The sequence below is a fragment of the Trichinella spiralis genome, assembly GCF_000181795.1.
Source record: "Trichinella spiralis strain ISS 195 chromosome Unknown Scfld4, whole genome shotgun sequence".
Classification (NCBI taxonomy): Eukaryota; Metazoa; Nematoda; class Enoplea; order Trichinellida; family Trichinellidae; genus Trichinella; species Trichinella spiralis.
Window position 1 is genome coordinate 9,554,333 of NW_003526943.1, and position 20,892 is coordinate 9,575,224.

The 20,892-nt window shown below is 31.2% G+C and overlaps 6 protein-coding genes across 6 annotated transcripts; 5 read left to right on the top strand and 1 right to left on the bottom strand.

Annotated features, from left to right (window-relative positions):
• The first annotated feature begins 3,277 nt into the window (after positions 1 to 3,277).
• Positions 3,278 to 8,676, top strand: Tsp_02465 (matrix metallo protein ase-14). The gene is made up of 17 exons (XM_003378120.1): positions 3,278 to 3,607; positions 4,392 to 4,459; positions 4,514 to 4,617; positions 4,711 to 4,813; positions 4,867 to 5,045; positions 5,168 to 5,209; positions 5,262 to 5,467; positions 5,581 to 5,707; positions 5,770 to 5,853; positions 5,923 to 6,027; positions 6,095 to 6,186; positions 7,091 to 7,195; positions 7,456 to 7,573; positions 7,974 to 8,081; positions 8,131 to 8,164; positions 8,370 to 8,398; positions 8,552 to 8,676. Exons 1-17 carry the CDS (start codon positions 3,278 to 3,280, stop codon positions 8,674 to 8,676), a joined length of 1,959 nt encoding a protein of 652 aa, XP_003378168.1.
• Positions 8,677 to 10,264: 1,588 nt separating this feature from the next.
• Positions 10,265 to 10,769, top strand: Tsp_02464 (conserved hypothetical protein). The gene is made up of 2 exons (XM_003378121.1): positions 10,265 to 10,364; positions 10,471 to 10,769. The coding sequence occupies exons 1-2, from the start codon at positions 10,265 to 10,267 to the stop codon at positions 10,767 to 10,769; spliced, it is 399 nt and encodes a 132-aa protein (XP_003378169.1).
• Positions 10,770 to 10,792: 23 nt separating this feature from the next.
• Positions 10,793 to 11,259, bottom strand: Tsp_02463 (hypothetical protein). Its single transcript, XM_003378122.1, has 3 exons — positions 11,083 to 11,259; positions 10,844 to 11,035; positions 10,793 to 10,819 (listed from the first exon to the last, which is right to left on the bottom strand). Exons 1-3 carry the CDS (start codon positions 11,257 to 11,259, stop codon positions 10,793 to 10,795), a joined length of 396 nt encoding a protein of 131 aa, XP_003378170.1.
• Positions 11,260 to 12,607: 1,348 nt separating this feature from the next.
• Tsp_02462 (conserved hypothetical protein) lies at positions 12,608 to 13,107 on the top strand. The gene is made up of 3 exons (XM_003378123.1): positions 12,608 to 12,678; positions 12,725 to 12,829; positions 12,951 to 13,107. Exons 1-3 carry the CDS (start codon positions 12,608 to 12,610, stop codon positions 13,105 to 13,107), a joined length of 333 nt encoding a protein of 110 aa, XP_003378171.1.
• Positions 13,108 to 13,675: 568 nt separating this feature from the next.
• Tsp_02461 (hypothetical protein) lies at positions 13,676 to 14,185 on the top strand. Its single transcript, XM_003378124.1, has one exon. The coding sequence runs from the start codon at positions 13,676 to 13,678 to the stop codon at positions 14,183 to 14,185; it is 510 nt and encodes a 169-aa protein (XP_003378172.1).
• Positions 14,186 to 15,760: 1,575 nt separating this feature from the next.
• On the top strand, positions 15,761 to 20,345 carry Tsp_02460 (conserved hypothetical protein). Its single transcript, XM_003378125.1, has 11 exons — positions 15,761 to 15,768; positions 17,049 to 17,115; positions 17,748 to 18,092; positions 18,197 to 18,217; positions 18,488 to 18,622; positions 18,815 to 18,871; positions 18,928 to 19,055; positions 19,115 to 19,294; positions 19,569 to 19,635; positions 19,722 to 19,859; positions 19,911 to 20,345. The coding sequence occupies exons 1-11, from the start codon at positions 15,761 to 15,763 to the stop codon at positions 20,343 to 20,345; spliced, it is 1,581 nt and encodes a 526-aa protein (XP_003378173.1).
• Positions 20,346 to 20,892: the final 547 nt, after the last annotated feature.

Genomic DNA, 20,892 nt, shown 5'->3' on the forward strand with positions numbered 1-20,892 from the left:
AGCACAATAGCGACCTTAATCTGAGTTTTGGTATTTTTGTCTTTTTTTGCAATTTTTTTTGATACAGATTTTTCAACTGATTTTCAACGTTACCAAGGTGAAAAATTTGAACTACTTTGTCATTAATTAATTAATTTTCAATAAATTAATAAATTACAACGGCGTTTGATAATAAAAATTATTGAAGATTAATAACTGCTTGAAAAATGTCATTCAAAATAGGATAATTGTAGATATCAAATACTACTACCACTAATAATAATAATAATAGTGTTGTTGTAGTTATGAATGGATGCCAATTTAAAATTGCGTAATAATTTATAAAGTGTAACTAGATGCAAATTTGGTGGAAATAAGACAGGCGGCAAATTATACGGCAAAAGGTCATGAACGTGTTCCTGGCACTGATTTCTTCTCCAAAACGTGCTCGCAATGTGTGCTGCAGCTTATGGAAGCTGCTAGCTTCACCAGTACGTCAACCGGTATTGTTGCATGGCTTCGTCAAATCTCCAATTGATAAAATTTTCACTTCCACAAAATGAACCTTTTTTTGGAAAATAAAAAAATTTTATTGTTAAAAAATATTTCAAATCAACGCTCTCTGTTTTTTGCATGCAAATAAAAATGCATATAGCACAAAATTTTTGGAAATAAAACACGCTCTGAAATGAAAGTTCATCTCGCTTTTTAAAAATGAAGAAGAAAAAAAGAATACATTAATAATAATTGATTATCATTTATCAAACTGTAAAATGTAAATTGAAAATTGTGAACTTTTATATTGAAATTATTTCACTTCTTTTTTCAGCTGCTATTTTACTCACTTATTTCTTAATGTAGAGAAGCATAAATATGTCTCTGTGATAGAGATGAAATTGATTAATATGCTTATTAATTGAAATTATGAGAAAGTTGAAAATTATAAAATGAAAACTGCAATTGTTATCAAAAAATTAAAAATCAAGCAGATCAGAGGTAAGAATAAAAAGTAAAAAAATAAACACCCGCCAAAATTTACAGAAAAAAAGTATTCAAAACACATTTGAAGTATTTCTAAAAATCAAAAATTGCATATGAAAAAAAATTGCTTGAAATAAATTCATGTTGAAGAGTTTAATATGCTTTTTTTTATTTTAAAAAAAGTGACGCTGAACTCATGAACAAGTGATGAAGATGAGAGCAGAAAAGAAAAAGCAGGTTTGCTTATTTTCTTACGGTCTATTTTTTCAGGTTTCTAAAGGGTAAAACAATTTGAATTTTTTCCAGACACATCTCAACACGGAGAGAGCAATAAAATGGAAAAAATTACCCAGATGCAGTTAAAATTAAAAAAAAGAAGGAGGCCTCAGCCTTTTTTCATGAAATTTTCTATTGTGACCAGTTCACCTGGACCAAAATAATAATCAGGCAAATTCTGTTTCAAGGTTTCAGCAAGGACAAGCATCCATTTGCACAGAAAAACTACTTTTTTTCTTTTTTATTTTTTTCTGTGTTAAATGTAAAATATTTCATTAAATTGGAGCAAAAAAATTCTAAAGATAATTTCAAATGTAAATTTTACAAATAATTCTGAAAAGTTGAAATGAAATTGGGGAAAAATGAAATAAATTTCGAAATCTTTTACTGCATGGAAAAGTATTAAACTCATGGAAATGCAAGTAAAATTAATATAAAATTATTGAATCGATTGCATCTGTATTATTTTTCTTTTTTATTGAACGTTGTACTAAATTTGCTCGAAGATTTATTCTGAGATTAATTCTGTTAAGATAAAATTTATTCTTAGTATTCAACAAAAATTTAATGTACACAGACTGTCAACATGAAGCAAGCATTCACGCGCCGTTATATTTCGTGAGATTCTTCTTACGCTATCACCAGTAAAGTTATATGCTTGATAAAATTTAAAAATTTTCCCAATTTTTGTTACATTTTTGTAATAAAATATATGAAATGAACCCTTACTTTTAAAGCGGAAGAAATTGAGGAAAAAAGCTCCTGTGACGTTCACAAAAGATGAAAAATGACTTTTAAAATTTTTCCCCAAAAACGGTTGACATATCTGGTGCTGCATTATTTTAAATAAAGATAAAACTATTTTTTTTATTTCAATTTTTTAACAAACTGATGAACCGTTTGACAAAAATTCACCGGCTAATTTTCATTGTGACCATGAGTGAATAAATAATACGTTAGCTTGCAATTATCATATCTGAAAGATTCATGGACGAACGATCGTCGTGTGACAGGCATTTCCTGTTTTTATTTCTTCTCATCAAAATTGCATGAAAAGTTATTATCATTTTTTATTTTCTATAAAATGCAAACAATACTGAGGTTGTGTGTTGAGAATTCATTTGAAAATTTTACTAAATATTAAAACAACAACAACAGCAATGAGAACAACAATAGATATGATAATAATAATAGCAAATATATGGGGAAAATACATTTTTTTAAAAAATAAATTAAAAAGCGAAAACGTAAAAAAGTAAAAAGACAGACACAGCGGCATGAGCTTAAGAATCATTGCTAGCCTCAGGGTAGCTGTTGATGACGACATCAGTAAACGGTCATTTTGTAGTTCGTGAAAGCGGAAGGTCGGTGTGAATGTGCTCGCAGTCAGCCGGTGGAACTGTTCGTTCTGGTCTAACGACACTTTTATGCTGACTTTCTTGTTGTCAAAATTGAAATAACTGATTTGCTCACCGTGTCATACATACCTGCGTGTGCGCAATGAATGATCAAACAGGCAGGCAGGCATCATGAATTATAATACCGACTATTATTATTAATTTTCACCTGTCTTTCTCTTATCTTATTAATTTGTCTGCGCTAATTTATTTCATTGCACATTTGGTCCTTGTTTTCTGCTTTTTTTCCCATACTTCTTTCCACTTTATTTCATTATATCGTCTTCTTCCATGCACGCATGTATCAGTTTTGTTCATCCCCTTTACAAAAGCTTCACCTCTCTGTGAATCGTTCATTTCTATTTTCACTTGGATCTCATTGTTGAATAAAACTGTTTCACAAACAACTGAACATTCATATATTTTATACACAACTTAATAAATTCACATATCACATACTACACACTACATATTACACACATATATATATATATATACATATATATATGTACTACTACCTTGTTTAGCTACTTATTATATATATATATATACATATCGTATGCTATTTTCTTCTTTTCATCCTGTGCAAGAAAATTTTTCATTCATTTTTCAACAAAACAATTAATACTGGCTGATCAGTAATTATGGATGTGGTCAGTTGGGGATCGTTCTTCTGGATACTTGCTTTCACTATTATACCATGCGCTGCTTTTCCATTGAACTGGCGTTTGTTATCTGTCGCTCAAATAGATTTACCATGTTCCCCTCTTCCACTGGCAGTGGATTTTCACCCGCACAAAAAAATATCTTGCAACACAACAGAAAGTAATGATAATTTTATTCAAAATAACAACAACAATAATAATAATAATCAAAAATTGATGCACCATTCAGCAGCAGTTGATCATCTGATGCGAACTCATCAACGTACCAGGCATCGACGTAAGAAGCTTAACTTGATCAAAGAAGCTTTGGTAAGTGCAATTTAAAAGAATTTAAATTTTTTACATAACGTAATTTTTAATATTCATCTTCAAATCATCCAATAATGATAACTTTATACCTCTTAATCTTATGAGAATTGAAGAAATTATCAATAAATACGCCCAAGGTCGTTGTAATGATCAATTATATGTGAGATGAATGTTTCAGATAGCATTGAAATTATGTAACAACAATGAAGCATCATTTTTCATTTCTAGCATTTAATTTCAGTATATATGTAATGCAAACTTTCTAAAATTTAACTGTAAATGGCTAATTATTGCACACATTATTAAAACTTATTAACAAAAAAGGAATTTATAATAATATTTTTTCCTGCTTTATCAAAACAACATGAGTTACCTGTATTTTAAGAAAATTCATTCTTTGTTGGACAACTAATGTTTTTTTTTAAAATATATCTCGATTGGATGTTTTAGTCAAATTTTACTAATACACTTTATCCCAATTTATTTTAGTTCAATATCTTTGAATTACACTATATTTTAAAATGTAAAATAGCCAAAATTCATCTGTATATATATAAATAAGAAAATATGGTCATTGTTTAAATAAAGTTATGAATGTAAAGAAGTGAAATTTATAAGCACAATTATTAAATCATTGTCAGTTCAACAGATGCGAATCTGTTTTTTTTAAATATTTTGCATTTCATATGAAATTGCAGATTTCCATGGGTATTTTTTATCAAACGCTTATAATTCTCGTCAAGATATACTTGATAAATATATTTCAAAAAAATGCTTTCTACAGATATATCTTCGAAAATATGGCTACTTAAAAGATGGTGCAACAGCAAAAAGTGTTGAAGCAGCGCTGAAGTATTGTTTAATGATGTGCAAATGAATAAATTTCCATTAACTCTGCAATTATAGAACTTTCCAAGAAACGGCTGGAATTCAACAAACTGGAGAACTTGATGGCATTACAGTTGAACATTTGAGAAAAAGTCGATGCGGAAATTCAGACATTGATCAACGTATAATATCGTTGAGCAGTAGAAAAAAGCGTTTCAGTAAGATCAGTGCTTTGATGAACATAGCAAATATTCAAATTTATTATTTAATTTTAGCTCAGGTTAGTAAATGGGTAGGCAGAGTTGATCACAATGATTTGCTTCATTTAAAATGGAAAATAAACAAATTTTCAAACAAAATGCCAGTTGATGAAACAAAGTAAATAATAATTAAGTTTGGCGATCATTAATTATTGATGATATATTATTAAGCACAACGAGTTTTAGAAATGTGGTCAAGAGAGCTCTTCAAATTTGGTCTGATCAACTAGCAATTCCATCTATAAGAAATGTAAAACTTTTGTTTACCGAATCGAAACATGACAGTGATGCTGATATTGGAATCATGTGGGCTTCAGGTGAACATGGTGACGAGTATCCTTTTGATGGAGGTATATTTTATGTTTTTTCTCATTTCATTTCACATTACTATCATTATTTGTAAAACTATCGTAAATATTCAATTTTATAATCTTAAAATTAAAAAAATAAAAATAAAATAAAGAAATTAAAGTAACTTATCTGCATGTGTATTGTAGATTAATGTTTCGAAGAGGTAATAGCTGAATTTAAGATTAGCTGTTATTAAGAGTAAACAAATTTTACAGCTGGAAATTCGAGCAACATTTTGGCACATACCTTCTATCCGAACTATCAACCATCCGGTACTTTGAACGGTGATATTCATTTCGACGAAAGTGAAAATTGGACGCTGGATCTAAATGGAAAGACTACGGATTCATACTTTCCATATGTACTGGTGCATGAAATTGGCCATGCCCTTGGCCTAGGCCATTCTAAAAGGCAGGATGCGGTAATGAATCCAATATACAAGCAAATACCACTATCTAGCATCAATCTTGATATTGATGACAAATGTGCTCTAAACTGGAACTACAGTAAATTATTAAATAATAAGAAATTCAGCTGCAAACTGTTTCAGCTATTTGCATTTTAGTCGGACCATCGAATATTTGTCTGTTTGTTTGGTTGATGGTGGAACTTCTCCCTCGCGCTAGGAGCAACAGCTTATTGTCTGTACAAAATGCACCAAGTAATCACTTCAAATTTTGAAAATATTGAAAATAATTTATGAATTTTATTTATACAATCAAGTGTCACTCGAAAAGGCTCTCCTTCAGCCGATGCGTTTACGAAAATCCAATTCAGAGTCCAATACTGAAGCACACGAAGACATAGGTGAGGAAAAATGTAGTGGAAAAATTAAAATTTTTATTTAAATCAAAATTTGAATTTCAAAATTTTAAGACTGGTCATTGGTGAAATGCACCGAAGATAATCAACTGAAAAATATTTTGCACACGCTTCTAAAAGAAAATTTAAACTTGTCCAACAAAGACGCTGCTCATTTGGGTATTTCAATTTTGTTGCTTTTTATTTTTTGATATGAATATTGAAAAAAATGTTATGCTTGTTCCAGGAGAAAAGCTGTGCAAATTTCTTGACGGACAACGCTTGAAATCCGGTGAACAAAAGATGAAGAAAAATATTGAAAGCGTATGGCATAAGAAAGTTTTTCAGAGAGAATTTCAATTTAAAACAGATGAAACGGAACTACTCAACGATCTTCTGTTTTCCATATTAAACAAGGAAAAATGAACTGGAAAATATGCATGTAAAAGGAAGTTGAACAAATTTGAAAATTTGTAAAATCATGCATTGTCTCACTTGACGCTGGTCGTCGGATGTTAAGCATCACTTACAGGACTGTTGACGGCGCCACTGCAAAGATGCTAATGGTTCAAATTGTTATTTGCTTCTCATTTCACGAAAGCGACTTTACTGTTGATCTAAAAAAGGCTTTAAATTATTTAAATTGTTTATAAAAATTAAAAAGAAAACATTTTTTCCCGGTTTTAGAGATTTTTTGCATTTTGAAAATGTTTCATTGATTCTTCACATGTGCAAGAATAGTTGCTCGTTGTAAAATGAAAAAGCAGAAGAGCTTTTCTAGTTTTTCATTCATCTTCATTCATTGCGCTAACATTGTTGATAAATTTTTGTTCATTTCGCTTTCACATTAAATGTGTGTCGATATGTGTGATATTCATTTTTTTATTCATAAATCTGACTGCAAAATTGATGATAATACTCTGATTTTAATTGATTGAAATGCAAAGAAATGCTCAATTCATCTAGTTTAGTTTTCATTTTAAAATACTGCTTAATTTTTAATCAAAATTAAATATCAAACAGTCTCATTAAACAAATTATTATTTTCAAAAGCATGATATAACAAAACACTCATTTTTACTGATATCAATATTGCTCTGCTAACATACACTGATAAAAGCGTTTAGCATGTTTTCAGTGTAAACAACAAAGCGGACGGTTCTGTTCTACCAGTTCATTTTATCAAAAATCTAAATAATAATATTAACACAAAATGCATCATTTTTTAAATAATCCAATTCAGAATGAATATCATGATACATCATCTATGAAATTTTTAGATGCCATTTATTTAAAAAGAAAACATTCACATCAGCATTATGTGGCAAATCATATTTTACTCTACTCTGTAAATTCAGAATATTACAATACTAATAATTTAAAATGTTTCTGCTATATTTCAATGATTTATTTCAAAACAATTAATGAAATTTCAAAGCTTATGTATTTCTGCAAAAATTAACATAAAAATTAATACCTGCGTTTCTTACTGTAGCCCATTGAATAATTTTAGGTTCCAAAGAGCAGCATAACAAATGGTATTATTTATATTTTACTTTCATTAACTTCATGTATATAAAGTTCTTTATTAATGTTTATTTTTTTTAGTCTGACGAAGTAAATCCGAAGGCGTTTCCATTGGCCAACGTTGAACTGTCGCAAAAAATTCTTGACCTCATTCAGCAATCGGTCAATTACAGACAAATAAAGAAAGGTGCAAATGAAGGTATTTTAAGTTTTAAAATTGGAATTTTTAATATTTTAACTTATGATTCTTTTTGCTAATTTGGTCGGGAAGCAAAATATTTAAAATTTTCATAATAATTACTTGAAAGGCGGACATTTTAATGCTGACGATGATTTTGTTTTGTATGTTCTAAATTATTCAGTAATTCTGCTTTGATGATTTTATTTTATGGTTTTAAAGTTAAGTTTAGAAACTTGAACAGTGGTAATTTACTTTGCTTCATAATGTTGCGTATAATGTGTCTGTTTTATATATGTGATTTTATTAATCGGTTTGGTTTTCTTCACTATTGTTAAAGATACTAAAATGTTTCTAAAAAAACCGTTAATTGTTTTCATTTTGTTTTGCAAATGTACTAGTGCAGAAAAGTATGTTTCAGCTACTAAGACTCTTAATCGAGGTATAGCCGAGTTAATAGTTTTGGCTGCTGACGCAGAACCGATAGAAATTGTACTACACCTACCTCTACTTTGCGAAGACAAAGTACGTCTATTTAGAAAGATATTGTTGTAATTAGTAATTCATATCTTTTGTAGAACGTTCCGTATGTGTTTGTGAAATCAAAGGCAGGTAAATGCGAATTCTTTTTATCATTTTTATATCATTTATATCATTTTTATTTGAACATGGAAGATTATATAGATTCAAATATAGAATAATATATGGAAGACTGCCTTTTGTAGGTTAATATTAAAATTAGAAATTATACAACTTTCAAAATTTGTTTTAAGAGTTGAGATGTATAAAATTTTAAATTTATGAAAGAAATTATTAGCTACTGTTGCCCCACATCACTTGTTGATGGTAATAATGATATTTTCCATATTCTTTAAAGTTTTGAAATTGTTTTAGTCGAACAGTTAATCTTTATTTACATTTTCTTTACTGTAGTTGTTTTCATGCTTTGTCATTTGCATCATTTTTCGTATTTATTCATAAAATTTTTCTATGTCTTAGCTTTGGGGCGAGCGTGCGGAGTTTCGAGACCAGTAATTGCGTGCTCTGTGACTACTAACGAGGGTTCTCAACTGAAATCGCAGATACAACGAATTAAAGAAGAAGTTGAAAAGCTATTGATATGATGTATATTTGATTTTTTTTCACGCAGAATGAGTGATACATTAGTTTTACGTGATAATACATTCAATTTAATCTTATTTGTTATGAATGGATGTATGCAATAAAACAAATCTGCCGAAAGTATAAAATATGATAACATTTTGTAATGGTTTGTTTGAAGGAAATTAATCACAGTCAAATGGCGATGTCAATATGAAGATGATTTGAGTATCTTAAAATTTCTGCCATTCCATTACTTTTACATTAGCAAATAAATAAAATATGCATTTATAAAAGGCAGTTAAGAACAAAATCCACTCTCAGATCTAGAATAAATACGTTGATACATTTTGAATTTTGATTTTCATCTTAAACAAATAAATAAATATCATTATTAATATTCTTAATTGCAATGCCATAACTTTGAACGACTGAAGGTAATAGAATAGTAAAAAGATGGCTTAACCTACCACTTTGTTATCTATATCCTCAAATATTGTTCCCTTGTCATTTGGACAGTTGTATTTCATATTTCTCAATAATCTACTACTGGCGTTATTTCAATGCTCAAGCAGCAATGTTTTCATTTAAAAAATTTCACAGAAAAGTTTTTAAAAACTAATATAAAATGTCGAATGCATTATTGCAAATTTGATAGAATATTTTTTGTAAAATTTGGCAATGTATTTAACGCTTTGATTATAATTCAACGTAGGTGCTAATCAGTTTTTCATTATTAGAGACAATTAAAATTGTACTTATTTACTTTCTAGTAAACTGACGTAATTGCCGCATTTTGAGATAAACGACGAAATGTAGTTTAATAAATAGCACCTTAATTATACTTGCATTTCACCATAAACAGCCATTAGTAATATTTTTATTTTCACTTTAGCAGTACTGAAAAATGAACAATAATTAAATGATGTCATTTATTTAAACGTAAATAAAATCCATTTTTTCACTGATGTTATACTCCCAAGGTAGGAAAATTATTTTTATTACATAGCTTCCCTTAAAATATAAAAGAGGATGGTTTTGAAAAATATGTGGAACTAACTTTCAATGAAGAAATAAGAGTATACAAATCGACTGAATTCATATAAATGATCGGCAGAATTATGAGAAAGAAAATGATGCTGTCACGATTAATTACAACAACAAGAACAACACACATTTAACGTACACAAATATTTTATTTCAGACCACAGAACACAAAAATAGTCAAATGAACACTGAACAACAGCTACAATATTTTCCCAATTGCAATAATTATGAATAGAAAATGTTTTATAGGATGCGATATCTCCTTCTCTTCAAAGAAATAATCGTCCAAATAATTTGCTTTTCTGTGAACATGGCCTGGTAATCTGACTTTTCATTTGCTAGTTTTTTCCACCTTCTTTTCCTCGTTATCCATTTCAGGAATGTCTTTCTTTTCATTGTAGTCTCTGCGTCTGAATCTTGATCTTCTGTAGAACCGCTGAATCACTGCTCATCGACACTTTCTGCCTCTTTCTATTTCGAATGTATTTTTATTTTCCATTTTTTCAAGTTTGCATTAAATAATTTCGGCTTTATCGTACATCAGTACAACAGTATACTGATTTTATGTGCACCACTGGATGGTTTGGCCGGTTAAAAGCAAGGCATAGCATTTGCAGTGGACGACTATGTAGCGAAGCAAGGTCTTCAAAGACTAAAAACATTGGTTCAATTCAGTGTGGCATGAATTAATAGCAACAGTATAAAGCGCAGGGAAAGCTTTTCTCAATTTGATGAAATTTCTGAACTTGATATCAACTATGTAAATACAGACGCCGCTGTTGTTACTTCTGATGTACCAAAAATAAATAACGTAGTAAGTGACATCCATGGCATAAAACAAGAGGACAGTGACGACTCTGACACGGATACAGCAACAGCTGAAAGTATTCCGTTAAAAATGTGTCCGGAATTAAATGAATGCGTTGACCATCCGGAGCGATTTATCGAAGCTACGGAAAGTGCTGACGAAGAAATTTTTAAGGCCATCACTGTCGTCAGACAATTCGTCGAAGATCACAGACCAAAATTGAAATTAATAATGTTGAAAGATTTTTTCAGCATAAATTAAGTTCTTGAATAAATGGGTGTGAATCAACCACTGCCAGGCGCATAACAAATCTGGAAAAATTGATGTGCACTCACGTAGATGAGAATTCTGGCCATCGACATGACAATCCTTGAAACCATTGAAATATGCATGTCACCAACGAGATGCGACAGAAAAGCAACTTTGTCCACTTTGTATAAGCCACGCAGTGTATTTGAATCAAGCAGATGAGATGACAGACAGATCAGCTCATCTGATTCGAGCATTGTAAAATATTTGAATTCACTCTTCAATAGAAAGTGATTCACACATCTATTTTTATCCACAAGCATACTGTATCTTTATAATCATCCATACAGCTAAATTTCATCATGTGGTTTCGTTGGATGCACAGCGAATGATGTCCACTCGATTGGATGGTTGTTGCTGTTGTTGTTTGTCCATTCCGTATTTTTTTTCCAATAACCTCACCAACGTTGACATTCAACCAAACAGCGGTAGTCGGTGCCATAAGAAAATCAGTTTCACTTTTCTATCCAATCTTTGAATGAAGACTTAAGTGAATTCTTCAACGGTTGTCAATATTTCATCGATTATCACATTTCAAAAAGTGTTGAATCAAATCTGATCAATCAAACATGAATGATCATTTTCCAATGTATCGAAAACACAATATCAGCCGATTCAATCTAATCAAGCTATCACAAAATACAGTCTTGGCTGTAGCAAACTTTATCTGCTGAACGACGATCCAACAAACATACGAAACAATGTCTCATAACAACCAACGCGCGCATACGCTCAACAGCGACTGAACGCACTGAACACGCACGCCAAGCACAATCTGCGCTTGGTCGCTATTCAGGTTCGGTTTTATACTACGCCTACGCGCTACTCTGCTTCTTCCTGTTTTCATCAGCATTTCGCCGGCGTAGTCTCTTTTCGCTCACGTAAACCATGATTTACAACATTTCACTTTCTATTTTCCAACACATGCCACATTTTCCCAATGTTTCTGATGCAAGAACGCCAATGCTGCAATCACCACCTTTTCATCAATTTTGCACTAACCGCATTACTTTTTTGTATTTTATGTAAATATATGGACTTATTGTAAAATTTGTTACTATTTTTAATTTCATTTTCCACATCCAGCTGATTCTGTATTCAAATTTCAATGAAGGCCAATATGAATGAAGACTAAGTGGTTTATTTCTAATTATCTTTTCTTAACTGACTTTCGAGCTGGATGAATACTTCATTTTTTACTATGCAAATAATCTTCAGTATAGCGTATATGTGTGTAACTGGTGACAAATAAAGCGGAAATTAACGGAAAAAAAACACGAAAATAGCTCACAACACTAATAATTATTATTACGATTAAATTATTACAGAGTTCAAGCTGAAGCGCCACCTATCAACAAAGGAGAAACTCAGCTGAATTCTGATTGGCTAGAACGATATCGAACAGAGAAGGCGGAAGTGATGAAGTCTCGGTGTGTGCGCAAGATTTAGTGTGCGTATTGTTTTGATCGGTGTCGGTGTGCCGTTGTTCGTTGAGCAACAAACGTTTCCTCTCTCCATTATGAGTCGTTCTGATGACGGTAACAAGAAAGAAGACAGTTAAATTTGATGACATCCGTGGGATCCAACAGCGAACCACTCGGTGGTTACCACCCCTGTCCATGTTGACAGAGAAGGATAGCGCCCCTTGTTAGATGGTTCGCCCGTATGCGAGCGTGGTTTTACATTAGCCCGCACGACGTTTGTTAAAAATGAATTACAGCGTTCACAGCGTCCTTAAATACCGTCTGTTAAGCCAACTACGCGTTCAGATTAACCACTAACAAAGACGCATGGAACTTTCACGTGCGACACAAAGAATTGAAAAAATCGACGAGTCATACGGTGGTCGACTTGTATCATTGTTAAAACAAACATTTCCTACAGTAGACGAAGTAGTCCAAATGCAGATGGCCAAAGACCAACTCATATGTGGCGTATTCGATAACAGAATATGAGAGTTGCTTAGTTCAAGTGGAAGAAAAGCCGTTAGCCGAGATGACAAAATCAGCCCGGTAGGAGGAAATGGTGCTGGACAGAACGAAATTAGCGATAAGTGAAGCAGCATTTGCACTGGCTGAAGACTTATTAGCGATGGCCTAGCCAAAAGTAGGTCAACAGAAGCCGCTGCTTAAGAACGCGCAGCTTCTGCTCTAGCGGTGGAGGTAGCCGAAGTAAAAGAAGCATTACCTCAACGCTAGCTCAAGATGAATTTGAAGTTAACGTGAAAGAAGCATTACCTCAACGCTATCCCAAGCCGAAGCGGAACGAAACGAAGCATTGGCATTTCTAACCAGGTGCCCGCCTGACAGTAGCAAGATCCTACAAAGTCTGTTATCATTGAAATTCACAGCAAATGATTGTGTAAGACCGCCTGCTATTTCAGTTGAAAAGTGAAGTAAAATGATGCAAAGTGAATTGCAGGGTTCACATACCTAAGTGAGAGGATCATGGTTGAGGCCACATCTCGCAATCTCACGCCAGAAGCGAACTACAGCGTCCTCAAGGACCATCTGTTAAGCCAACTACGCGTTCAGATTAACCACTAACAAAGACGTATGGATGTCCTGATGTCCCTGAGCTACAATTTGTACCGAATCGCGGTGGCAGTATGGCCCTTGTTTTTGAAGGAAGGGCATACAAATTGAAACACACGGGCAAGCAGAAGAAATGTTGGAGGTGTTCAAAGGTATGCGTTGAATGTACAGCATGTGTTCCTTGTTATTAACAATTACCTTATTTTGGAATAGGATAAAAAAGGCTGCAAGGGTGCAGTGTAGACAGATTTAGAAGTTACGGCCGTGATCAATCGAAAAGATTACGTTGAAGCCTGCCAGGTAGACTAGCACTTGGTATATAAAATGGAGAAGAAGGCACTTCTAAAAAAACGAAGTGCCGAAGAAATGAAGCTCATCCCCACAATATATGACGAAGAAGCCTCTGCCGCGTCCGCTGAGCCGTCTACATCAGGACAGTTTCCGGTTTTCAAGCGGGTGCGAGCCGAAATGTACAAACCTCAGGCAAAGCGCTTCCACAGACTTCCTGAACGCCGGCATGATCTGGTAATACCAGATCAGTTTAAAACAACGAAGTCTGGGGAAGAATTTTTATTTTGGCAAAGTAATTCGAGGCATATACTGGTATTGGCTACGGGTTCTAACATTAGACTGATGGCAACCCGGCGAACCTGGGCATTGGATGGTACATTCAAGGTTGTACCACAATGGTATCAACAACTGTTTACCATCCATGCCTTTTTGGCGGGAAAGCTGGTGCCAGCAGTCTATTTATGTACGAATAAAGATATTGCCACATACGGGTTTATTTTAAGCAAGTCAGGCATAACCGGAAATCCTCAGCGTCAATCTTAATCCTCAAATAATAATTTGTGATTTTGAAATCTCTCTGATACCACTTTGTTAATATTGTTCACAGATGTGTTGTTTTTTATTGTTGTTGTTGGCTGTTCTTTACTGTTGTTGCAGTTATTGACTGGTAAAAATTAAAGATCACTATTTAAATTATTTTTTATGTTGCTTTTTTTGAATTACTTCTATCGCATTTGATATAACGTCATTGTGTTACAATGAAATATAGAGCAATGATAAAAATTCTTTATTAAAAATGCTGATCATTAAAAAGTGTAAACTTCACCACAACCAATATATTTAAAAAATGAAATTTCAATGAATGATGAAACTTCATAAATTTTGATAAAAGCAAACTCAAGGTAATTCTTGAATAATAAAAAATTTTCTCACTACTAATGTTACGTCACTACTATTAAAGTAACGTAATCGTAAATGAAAATATTTAAACCAATGGAATGAAAAAATATTGCAGCTAATCACAACTAAAGAGTTTGAATCAATGAGCAATTAGATAAGAAAAACCAATAACACGACGAATTGTGGGTCCAATAAAATAGCGCGTTGAACGACCAGTAAGAAAAGGAGGTGAAAATTTGTCCCCAAGTAGACCAAATCATTATGCGGAAGAAATTTTTATTTTCTCAGGCCTAAAATTACTCAGCTCTCTCAAGCATACAAGCTATTACTGCGAAGAATTGAAATGCAACAAGTTCTTTCAACACCTCTATTTTTTAGCAGTTACAAATAAAAATGTATGATACCATGTAGATAAACAGAAAAAAGATGAGAAATGAAAATGAAACGTTGCATACGTTATTTCATGAAAAATTCAGGATTTAAAACCGCTAATTTTGTTTCGCATATCTTTAGTATTATCGCTCTTCTTTTCATTTGTTGCGCTTTTCTTTGCGCGTTTGACATTTTCAGTTCAATAATGGAGTTGGATAATAATAAAATTAAATTTGTATGAACCCAATAAAAGAGAAATTTGAAAAAATAAAAGAATAAGAGCAATTTTTCACTTGAAATAATAATCATCTGTAATCAGTGAAATTTGAAAGTTAAGGGATTTTTTATTTAACACTTTCCAAGTTGGGATTTTTAATTGTAAAAAATTAGCACCACTTTTAAATACTAATATGCCTTCCATTTAACAGCAAACTAATCTTTAATATCACTATGCTTTGAAATTTAAAATATTAATATGCCCAAATTATCATTGAAATGTGATGGAGTATCACTGATCTGTCTATTTTGCAAGTTTGCAATTTATTGGTTGTCTACGCCAGCCCATATTTGAAATTTTATTAGTTTTATTTGTTAGAGGCCGTAGATTAGTCAAATGTTGTACCCGTTATAAGAAATATAAGTGAATATATTACAACTTTATAAAGATCAGAAACTGAGTAATTTTTTACTGTAACGTTTATAATAACCCCGCCTGAGAAACGTTAATCTAAATTTTGAATTTTAAATTCCAACCATAAGTAACTGTGCAAAGTAATTTCCATATCTATGGTTATTAAGACACTAGCTCGATATGATTTTAATACTACTTTTCTTCATTGTGATATAATGAGAAGGTTTATTGATATTTAATTTAAATAATTAAAATTTTATATAATGTTTGCAGTGCAATTAATAATTCCTGAATGAAGATTATTGTTGATATCGGTTCAGCATGCAGCATGCATTACATGATATAATATATTCCTTCAAAAATTTGTTTGAAACTGAAAATCAGAAAATATGTACAACTAATTTGCACAACTTTGCTATTGTTCAGCAAAATGTATGCATTAGCTCAAAGGAATGCAAAATCTAATTACATGTTAATTTTAATAAGTCATTTCAAGAATGAAGTTTATTTAATAAATTATTTTATTTTCTCAAAAAATGGCAGAAGAAATAAAAAGCAGATACCACAGGAACTCAAATGCTTTCTTAATCAACTTTAGCTATAACTGAATGAACAGTCTATCCCCTATGAATTCAAATTTTACATCCTATAATTCAGTCAAGCACTCGTTTAATAATGTTGAAAATGTATGCTTATTTCAATATTTTTATTTTACCTATATTATTTCCTTTTATTATATTTTTATTATTAATTATGCATTTTATTTGTAGACGTTTCAATAATATCATGGAATAAAGAAGTGAACTGTACGATCGATTTGGTTTTTGAATGAAGGAAGTAATGGTGTATACTGAACAAATCTAGTTTCCAAAACAATAAAAGCAATATTCTAAATAATAAGCCTGTAGTGTGAATCAATAATCAATTGTTTGCGCTGTAATTTGCAGATGTGCTGCATTTACACATTGTATGATCATATATATAAATTATGGCAAAACACAACTTTTTTATAATACTTTAATGATTAAAAGAAAAATTTTGAATTTTTGGTAATTTAATTTCCATAAAGTTGACTGTTATTTTAAAGTAAGCAGCTCAATTTGGATGTATAGTGAGTCTGTAAAAATTTAAAAATTTATTGTACTAATATTTCTTCTAATTTTCATCTCAGGCATCTTGGTCGGCATTAATTTTCATTTTTAATATTTGAATTTTCATAACGGAAAAAGTTATTCGAATATGGTTAAGCACGTTAAATAACAAAATGTTACATTACGTATAGTTTTAAATATTTGTGTATGCAAAGATAGTGCATATTCACGAACATATCATAATATTTGAAACAAATATATGCAATTAAAGTAAACTCTACGTGATTAAATATGTTCCTTTTTTATTACTGTGGACAATAATTAATCAGTTTGCATGTTTATTTAGCTGTATTAAATACCAAAAATACAACATTGCGTAATTTTGAAATTAACAAAGAAACAGTATTTAAAGGAATGCTGAGTTAAAAAACGCAACATTGAATCCAATACAGTTAGATAATGCATTCATCTATGGCATGGTTTGCCATTTTATTTCTAGCAACTGCTGCACTGTCTGATCTGGTAAAATTTATTATTTTTTAAAATAGGAATGCTTTTTTTTAGATGCTTTTATGTTATTCATCATTTTGATTTGTTATTTACTTTCAAGTTTGTTTTGACCTAAAAATTATCTTATTTGAAAACCCTAGAATAGATTTTGAATTTATTTTAAAATTTCAAAAAATATAAGTAATGATTTTTCAGTGAAAAGCATCAATAAAAATGAATAATAATGTAGTTTGTGAATGAAATAATCATTACGTTGTAATTTTATAGTAGATAGAATACCTAACATAATTACTCTTTTTAAAGAGTTAAAAATATCTTTCAATCAACTGAAATAAGTTTTTAATGAAAAGATTGTAAAGGGAAATTATAAAGAAATCTTTGTTATTTACCAACAATTAAAAATTTTAATAAAAAAATTATTTTTTTAAATTATTTATAATCATGTTATCTATGCATAAATACAAGAAGAACTAACCGTTCTTAAAAACTAAGCGAGTAAAAGATATTAACTAAATGAACATTTATCAATTTATATTACGCATGAATTGCATACATTTTGCATTGCTCTCTGCAATGCATTATTGATTTTTGTTGATTTCAGGATAGAAATCCAACAGTTGTGGAATTGTTTGACAACAACGATGATGAAAATTTTACACAGCAAAAACAAAATGATGCTTATTGTGATCTGTCACAAATTAAGAACCAAAGTGTCTTGCAAAAAGCATTATTAAAAACAAAAATATCAGAAGAGCATGTTCAGGTCCCTTTAGAAAAAGCACTTGAAATTGCTAAGCAGCTACAGCTATATCTGAGCGAATCGACTAACGAAGAAGCTTATTATATAATGTCTAGACTTGTAAAAGCAGAACAATGCAGTTCTCGAAGCAGTTCTATACATGTGCTGCAAATGGAAATCAGAAAGACGAACTGTGAATGGCGTGATGTAAGTATAGCCTCTAATGGAATGTAGTTTTCAAAAACTGAAGCTTAAAACTGTAAATTCGTAACGTATCTGTGTAACATTCAGAAATATTATTTGTTTTTCAGAGATTCATGCAAACAGCAGTAGTTATGCTGATTTAATTCCTTAAACAAAAAAATTATAATATAAATAAATTATAACTGGCTGCATCAGTATTTTTTCGGTTTGTTTAATACACATTGATAAAAGAATTAAAAGAATATAATTATTAATACGATCTGTTTCAAGTAAAATGCAGTAGTGCAAATAGTTTTAAAAATATTTTTCATTTTACAACAAAAAACAATAGATAACACTATTTTTGAATTTATTTATTTCAGTTCTTTTTTTATTCATTTTATTTATTATTTGCACAGGTAAGAGACTGGGGTTCAGATACTGCATGCAAAGTCCTCGATAAGGAGAAATTTTATACGTGCATATGGACGGGCGAAGTAGATGGTCGCAGAGTAACAAAACAATATGGCGTCATGTGTGGTGAATATTCTTCAGTAAGTTCTGTCTTTAATGCATATGAAATAATTTGTTTCAGGCAAATTCTTATCAGTTTTTGTTCAATACAAAAAATTTCAAATAAGGAAACCATTATCAGCATAATATGAATATTTTATTTTGAGCCATGTTTCTAAAATCAGGCTTTTTCCAACTGAATAATAATTAATTCATATACTATTTTTATTTAGAATTTATTCGGTACCACAGACTACCTTTGCGATAGGTTAAAGTACAGTACTACGGATGTAAGACTTTTTATTAATAATAATGAAATGAAGTTATTTAACGGCATCGTTTCAAGATGCGACGTGTTATGCTTGCTACTGTCAAACCAGATAAATCGTCACTAAAGATATATAAGCCTCCAGAGTTTTCAGCTACAATTTCTGAATTTGGTACTCATTTCGATGATTTTACTCCCAGTGAGAAGTATGTTTCCTGCGTATTTAAAGTTCACTATCTGTTGTTCATATAGTAAAAATGTTCAGAACTGTTGAAGCATATTTTAATGACAAAGATGGTACAATTGATCGTCGTAGTATGGCATTTAAACAATACGAATTGAAAGACGGTCGTCCAGTTAATCCTGCTGGTTTCACTGGAATTCAAGGTCGAGGTTTACTCCCTCGATGGGGACCAAATATTTTCTGCATTTTTCTTGTAACGAGGTAAAATTTCAAATTTCACAAATCATTCTTTACGGATAAAATAGAATAGCAATAAAATTGTAATATATTACTTGCTCATCATTTTAATTAGATGAGATGTGTATTTTAGTTCATATTTCTGATCAGCTGATGTGTCTCTAAGAAATTTTTTGGCTTAAATGTATTTTAAATTTTCAAAGGTTTTGATTTAAAAAGTTATGCAAAATAATTTTTCAGTAATTTAGATTTCTTTCTTGTATAAAACGTTATGATATTTTATTAACTGTAATTTCAGAGGAACTGGTGAGGACCTCGAAGTTTTAACGGTTGCAAGTGATGGAAATTCGTTGGAACTTCCTAAAGTGCTGTCTTTTCTTCAAATAAAATATTTGGAATTAACTTTTCACAAGTAGTGTATAAAGTTTAAATTAAAAATTTCTGTTTTTAGATGTATGTTGATAACCAAGAAACATCAACATTAGGAATGAAGTTATTAGAAGAAATGTATAACAGCAGAGCTCAAGATAAAATTACTAGAGAAGATTTGATGGGGATTGTTAAGAAAGCAATGAAAAAAAGTTTAATGGTATTATGCTAACTGCTAAAATATTTAAATGCATCTGAAATAATATTTTAGGTGAAACTGGGCTTTACCCCAGATGCGTTGAACACAGACAATGCATGGATGGAAACGTTAATGGTACAAATTAAGGATAAGAAAAAAAAGCACATTGGCAAAGTAGATCTGAAGTCATCGACATCGAAAGGAGTGGAATGGAAAAAGATAGATAATGAAACAAAACAAAGTTTAATAAGTACCTTGAAAAGCATTGTTGGAGATGAAAATCTGAATGAAACTTCATTGAAAATCAAAGATTCAAAGAAAGATTTGAAAACACTTCTTAAAGCTATAAAATATGGTAGTTATTATGGTACAGCTATAAGTGGATTAGTTTTAGTTGGTGCGTGGATTACGGTCGTTTGCACTGGTGCTGTTGTTCCTGCTACTGCTGCACTCATGGTTTTCCTATCTTTTGCTGCACTTGCACTGTATATGCTACTTCATTCATAGACATATATGAAAATCAGTAATTGATGAATACTAAATTTTGAAAAATAATTTTGGCCCTCGTTACTGTATTACATACTGGTAATAAATAAATCAGTAATGGCAGCTATTTGTCAATATTTTTTTCTTTCATCATAAACCAGTGGTTCTCAAGCCATGTCAACGCACCCCCACTCATTAATAAAATTTGTGCAGTTAATGCCCCCTCCCACAAGAAAATGTAGTGCGGTATATATTCTGTGTACGCAAAGCAACATGCTGCTTCAGTTCTACATGAATGCCACAGTTCAGCACTGTTTTAGTGCAGAAGTTAATGATAAATTGTGCACAGCTGAAGCTGTTCAGTTAAAACTAAGATGACTAGTAAGAAAATAGCCTAAAGTAGAGCAAACTGTGAGAAACAGTTCACTGGGGAACAAAAAGTCCCGGCATCAAAGCAAAGATGATTACTATGATATGCAGGTGAGCAACTTGTCAATGCTTTATAAATAGCACGATGATATCTATTGGTTAAGAATTTCAAGAACCGCATAAATTAAGTGCATTGGCT